We start from the raw sequence: 6,696 nt of genomic DNA, 5'->3' as shown, positions 1-6,696 counted from the left end.
TCTTCCCTCTGTGCCTGCCAGCTCCCCCAGCCCCTGCCCCTGGGCACCAGCGCCCCAGGGTCTTCCCTCTGTGCCTGCCAGCTCCTGCCCACCCCAGGGGCCACACTGGGCCCCCATCAGCCCCCTCCTCTCCCACCAGTGTCCCCCAGCAGCCCAGCGTCACCCGAGGGACTGGCTGCACCCCATGTATTTTGTACCACTTCAATGAAGGAGCACACTGCCTGGTGTGACTTGTACACAGCCATGTAATTAGTCTTTGCAATAAAATACTGATGCTCAAAGGGCTCTGCCCCAAGGCAGGGGTTGTCCTGTCCTCCTTCCCCAAAATGCTGGCTTGTTCCTGGAGAACGAGGAGCTGACACGACCGTGGGGGAGGCAGCACTTGCGCCTGTCATTCGTACCTTACAGTAACTTGCTTTATTTTGAGCTTTGGTTTGTGTTTGAACTGAGATCCTGGCTTCTGAGGGACCGGTGCCCCGTGTTCAGCTGAACCCTGTTCATCTGAACCTGGGAGTTGTTGGACTGTTGATTTCCCGGTTGCATAAACGTGATGTCCGGTTTCCTGGTTTTACTCCGTTGGATGTAAGCAATGGCTTTGAGGGCGCGTGGAGCGGTGTGGCGACAGCGGTCTGCTCTGGTTTGAGGCCTTTGGCGCTCGAGGGCGTGTTTCCTAGCACGGCCAGCGTGTTTGGTTTCTGGCTGCACAGGCAGCAGTGGAGATTGCTCGGGTGGTGTGGTGATTCCAAGTGTGGGTGCTGAAGATGCAGCTCCACAATCCCGGATTTCTCTGTGCCTTTGGCTATGTAGATCACTTTAAAGCCGAGCTTTTGGAAATGAAAGGATCGTATTGTACAGACAGGGCTGGTAACGCCATTACCTGCTCAGGCAGAATTAAACATCCAAATCCCTCCAGTCTTCCCAGACAGGAGTTCTGAAAACAGCTGGGAAATGAATGCTCTGGCACAAGTGGTTTCTGGCTGCCTTGGGCCTCCTGTTGATAGGGAGCTTGGCTTTAGCTGTTTTTCCTAGCATTTCTGAGAGCGTTTATTCTTGGTGCCTGCTGACACCCGAGCACGTGCGTCTCCTTACCCCGCAGTGGTACGGTGCACCTCTCTGTTTCAGTGCCCTGCTGCACTGCACTGAGCAGGATGAGTCCACTGCACAGCCCCTTGTGCCTCTGGCTTCCCGTGTTGCCGGGACGTGCACCTCCCCCAGGCTGGAGCTGCCCCCAGACAGACCGATCTGGGCACAGCCCCGCTCGTCACGCCTTAAAGCCGTAAGAAGTGCTTTCCTACTTCGGTACCCCGAGGCGGGAGCAGAAGGCACAGCACAGCATCTCCCAGCGAGCCATGGGCAGTGCACACCTGAGGAGCCGGTCCCCAGGTGCAGCTTCTGTGTAACGTCTACACACACGTGTGCCACTGTGTGAGAGCCCTGCAGATGCTGCTTTCGTGGGCTGGAGGCCAAACCTAAGGAAATAGCTCAGTCTAACAAAACTCCAGAGAACATGAAAAATGCTTGAGAAGCCTCACACGAGTGCAGGGGTTTGAAAGCAGATTAAACCATGCATTAGAGCTTATTATCGGCAACTAATGAGGAACTTTGCACTCGTAACACACTAGGGAATGCACAAGACTCAGAAATGCCAGCAGATCTTTAATTTCTGTGGCTGGGTGCTAACAATCCAGCCAGGAATGGCAGAGTAACAGCCAGAGTAGCCAAGCTCCATGAATCTGAAGCCCTGCCCCACTCTGTGCTTCCTTCAGTCCCTGCAAACCACTGGGCAAGTCAAAATAGAACTGAGAAGTGCGCTGGCTAGTGAGGACAACATAGGCGACATCCCGCAGAAGGCAGCTGTTGGCTGCCAGAAAAAGCACTCACTCTCTTCTCCTGTTGGCTTTATTTCCAAGACGGCCAGCGAGGCTCCCTGCTGAAGCCATGGCACAGTGGTTCCATTCCCCTTAGACAAGCAGAAGGGCAGGACCTGCCTCAGGGACCCCCAGCAGCACTACAGCGCCTCTGCAGGCACCTGCTCTTTTCCACATGGCCACCAACCCTGCCAGGGTGCAGCTCCACACTGGGAGAGACTGGGAACGCAACTTCTTCTCTTTTCAGGGGTAGTGCCAGCGGCTTTGCCTTCTGGGCTCTTCCTGGGAAGTCTGAGGGCTCATCAGCCAGCAGTTACGACAGTGTAGGCACTGGCTCCCACACATCCGGAGTGACGGCCACCAGCAGGCACTGCAGTCAGCGCAGGGGTCATTGTCACCTTAGTGCAAGGTCTGCTCTCCCACGTCCCGGGCACGGCTGGTGAGCCCTCAGTCTGATGATTCCCTCCAACAGCAGCCAGACGGCTCACTGTGTTCACACATAGTCCAGAATTTCTGTCTCCATTTCATTTTCACTCCCGTCAGAAGGCTTGAAGTCCTCTTCCTCCTCCTCTTCGTCATCCTCCTCCTCTCCAGACTCATAGGCCAGCTGCTCTTTGCCATCTTCACTGCTTGTTGTACTTGAGAACAGCGCTTAAACGGGAAGACAGACAGACACTGTGATGCCTCTCAGTGAAACCCGGGGGCATTTACAGTCGAGTTCATAAACTCCGTGAGAGGAAGGCAGAAGCCGCAGGAGCACAGCTCATGCTGTACATCTTAGAATTTGATCAAGCCCAAAGCAATCTGTTTTCATGCTCCAGGAACAGTCACAGGCCAGCAGCAGATCTGCAGTGCTGCACCTCCTCTCCTAGCTGCTTCTGACCTGTTTCACCGTGAGACTACTTTGGCCCAGAATCATGGAAAAATAATTTCCTTGCTTCTTGGTCAATTAATACCATCAGTAAAAGGTACAATGCCACCAACAGATACACTAAGGAGAGTAAGATCTTGATGATCACTAGGCAGAGACATTTAAAACCTGGGGGCTGTGATACCGGGAAGGTGAAACAGAAAAACTACTCCCAGCCATTCCTAATCCCAACCTGCTTCCACGCTGCAGGACAACAGCCTCAGCTCACACACTGTGATGAGCTAGAACACAAAGAACACCAGATGCAGCACAAAGGAGGCAAATACAGGAATGCTACTGCCACAGTGCTGACTGCAACATCCTTATTCAGCCCGTTCGGGTCTTGACACCATCGGGAAGGCTGTAGTACACCGCAGTAGTAGGCAGCAGGGCTGTACTACGCTTCGAGGTTCAGAAGCACCCTTACCAGGTCTCGTGGATCTGATGATCTGTTTTATCATCAAAGACATGGTATCCCGCAGATCATCACTGGTCTTCGGAACGCACCACCCGTCACGCTCTGTGCATTCTGACTCTGTGCCGTCGTTACGATGGATGATATTCTGTAGGCTAAAAAGCAGCAAAAGGGAAGGAATCGTTAGCCTTCTACATCCAGATGTACCTTCAAATGAGACAGACCATGGCCTACTTCCGTCTCACTTCACTGAGCTGGAATAGCATATTTGGTTACTCAGGTAATTGTCACATGGGAAAGGAAGTTCATGTGTGAAGAGTCTGTTCTGTTTTTAATCAGAAACTAAACATCTCTTAAGCTTCTGGTCAAGGGGAGAGAGGGGAATGGACTGGATATAAACAGTAGAAAATCTAGCTCTAACAGCAGACTCCGCTGCCAGCATGCAGTACCTTTCCACATTCAAGTCACACAGCTGGTAGAACATCTGCCGATAAGGGGGTAAGGCTCCTTCTCGGAAAATGTAGATGGATTCCTACGAGGAGGAAAGAAGGAAAGGATTCATTTGCATTTTATGGTGTAACAGGACAACTGGAATGTACTTCTGATGGGCTGATTCAAGAGCAAGGCACTTCCAACACAAATCAGTTCAAGGCCTAGGTTTGCTGACAGGACAGAGCCGAACGAGGAACGCAGCAGAATTTCACTGCAGCCACGGTCACAACAGCACGGTTGTGCAGCGAGCACACCACCTCTGCAGCCTCTCACTGCAGAACAGGGGATCATAGCTTTCATTCTAGCGAGAGGGGAAGAATAAAAACCTCCTGTTCAAATATTTGTTTTGTCCTGCTGGATTTTGAGGACAATCTGATAAATACATGGTGATTTTCTGCACTTCACTGCCCATGAAGTTCCAGTTTTATCAGCTGAAACAAAACACTCATCACATCTATGATGAGGGCTGAGTACCAATCCCATCTTGCAGCCTGTAAGAAAAGCCTTGAGTGCACAGCAGGTGCAGTTCTGCAGTGAGATGTACAGCGAGCAGCTTCCCACGTAAACCCGAGGACACCGACTCACTCATACTGTCCCCTGGACGACTGACAACAGGAAATACCCCTTTTTACCAGAATCTTGAACCAGGTGAGTGAGAGAGTGATGCCTACCTTCAGTTTATACCTGCTGGAGGCAGGCTTTCTCGCACTGGACGCAGCGGATGTACCGAGCCCCTGTTTTAGATCATGTACGCTGACGGTATGACTGACTGAAAGACAAAAAAAGGGACCCCTAATTAGGGACATCTTTCACTGTGGCACTGCACTCTCACTCCTCTGTGTTGATTCAGCTGTGCTGGTCAGCAAAAACCAGACCAACCCCGCGACTGAGCGCATGTTGCTCATTCTTCAGAGGCGTTACTGGGCAGTCAGGGGAAAGGTGCTGACTTGGGTGGGCTTTTTCTGCAGCACCTTTGGTCATAATTTTAAGCTTTTAAAAAAAATGTATTATAACCAGAAATATAACTCCAATTTGGGCTCAGCTGGAACCCGGGATAGACTTCACCACCTGCGACTAGGAGGGGTAAACAGACAGAAGAGCCAGGCAGCCCTGCTGCTGGCACAGCATACCTGGCTTCTTGACAGTGATGGGCAGGCTGTAGTTATACGTGCTGCGTTTTGCTTTCACGGGCATATCGTTAGGGGCGTAACCTAGAGGTGACAAAAGAAAACGAGTAAGGAACAGAGGGGAAGCACCCTGCAGAACATCCCTAGCTCAGTAAGGAGTGCCGGTGTGTGACGGGCAGGGTGCTCTTTGGGATACGCTGACTTTAGCAGGGTGGGGAGAGAAGTATCACAGCAACAAAAGTCTTTAACTTGGAACGAGAGGGAGATGCGATCTGATGGCAATGACAGGGTGCCAGCTCTGTTGTGGACTTACTAGATGACCTCAGAAAGGCCCTGACCTCTGCAAAATCAGAGCAGGGGAACCCTGTGTCCCAAAGTCTGGGACCCAGTGTCCTTCACAAGATAAAAAGCTGCTACGTGAGCAGAATCTACTGCTCAGTGCCTCCCCTGAGCGAGAGGGAAGATGGTCTGCTACATCACTTGGGCTTTGAACGCAGGGAGGAGAAAAGTCAGCCAGCTGTCCACTGGAATGTGCCAAATGAGGAAAGACTTACTGCAAACGATGAGTAACAAAGGAGTTTAAGGAAGAACTAGGGTAAGCAATGAGCTCAGAAGCTGTCATCCTCATCAGAGCAGAAATATGGCAAAAGAGTTTGAAAAACAAGTTAGAAGTACTACCAGGATGAACCAGAAAGCAGAGAGAGCGTCTCTGTGGGTTGGGCCCTTTTACCATATTTCATTCCACAGCGAATTCGGAAGTCCAGTACTTGATAAATCTTTGCTTCAGGGTGTTTTCTGGGGTCGTACCCAAACCTAACCCATAAACTTCTCCAAGGACCTGTTAACTGCATAAACACACATGGGGAAGATGGTTACAAAAAAACTCACAGCGTTGCAGAGTTCCCTCAGTGCAGCTCCTTAGAAAGGTCGAGCATTTCCCGTGGTCGCCCCAAGATTTCTTTACCAGCTCTTCCGTCACCTGCCAGGCCACTACTTACATACTGAAACTTGGGCAATCGAAGCACAAGTATTGGCGTGCTCTACAAACGAACTTCCAAGGTCACAATCAAGTGTTTCTTTGGAAAAACTCTGCTACCATGGCCAGATGGACAGGCAATAGGAGTGTCTGAACAGCAAAGCCAATTAGAGCCAATGGGGCGAACCCTCCATGGTTTTAACTCCTGATACAAAGCAAGTTTTCCTTCCCTCTTTCTCTTTACATAACATTAGCCTCGGTACTTATTGGTGGGACCTCAGAAACGGTAAAGAACCAGGGACACACAGCTGATGCTCCCTCACCCCCCCGCACCTCAGACAGACGAGCAGACTTACCATGTAATAGGCCAAATACGGCAACAGAAGTTTCAGCTTGTCCGGGTGGACACTGATATTGGCTTTTACCGCGTTCCGAGACCAGACAGGACGGACTTCAAAGAGCTGAAATAATATAGAAACCATGGAAACAGTGGGAGTGGGGTTACTAATGGCAGTTCAGCTTTCCAAGTGGACTTTCTTCTGCCTCAGGACCCTTGGCCTTTGTACGAGCTATCAGAATGGTAGTGTAAGAACTAGTGGTACAAAAGGGAACTTGATGTGAGCTGGCTGCAAAGACAAACTCAAACCTTGACTTCCAAAACCGACCTTAAGACAGCAGTGCCGGAGGCGCCTACTGATGCCTGCTGTTTCAGTTACAATTGCCAAGAACTTTTGGGGAAGTCAAAGAAAATAGCTGCATGCAGGTTTTTTTTCCCCACACAGCTTGCTGGAGTATAGTGCTCGTGTCAGGAGTAAGGCATGTACCTTTCTCAGCTCTTCCTCCACCTTTTTATCCACAGGATTGGTGCACACTTTCTTCCACGTCTGTACGGCAGCATCCAGTGGTTT

At 50.8% G+C, this 6,696-nt stretch overlaps 1 protein-coding gene across 1 annotated transcript; it reads right to left on the bottom strand.

Moving 5' to 3' along the window:
• Positions 1 to 2,361: 2,361 nt before the first annotated feature.
• Positions 2,362 to 6,693, bottom strand: GTF3C5 (general transcription factor IIIC, polypeptide 5, 63kDa; the record flags this gene model as incomplete). The annotated part of the gene is made up of 8 exons (XM_010159711.1): positions 2,362 to 2,519; positions 3,206 to 3,348; positions 3,643 to 3,725; positions 4,357 to 4,454; positions 4,816 to 4,896; positions 5,543 to 5,657; positions 6,145 to 6,249; positions 6,613 to 6,693. Coding segments are annotated over 8 exons (864 nt in total), but the record flags the coding sequence as incomplete, so codon positions are not given.
• Positions 6,694 to 6,696: the final 3 nt, after the last annotated feature.

This window comes from Eurypyga helias, unplaced genomic scaffold, assembly GCF_000690775.1.
Source record: "Eurypyga helias isolate BGI_N326 unplaced genomic scaffold, ASM69077v1 scaffold49580, whole genome shotgun sequence".
In the NCBI taxonomy this organism is placed as follows: domain Eukaryota; kingdom Metazoa; phylum Chordata; class Aves; order Eurypygiformes; family Eurypygidae; genus Eurypyga; species Eurypyga helias.
Note: the sequence above shows the minus strand (reverse complement) of the source record. Positions and strands in the feature narration are given on the sequence as shown.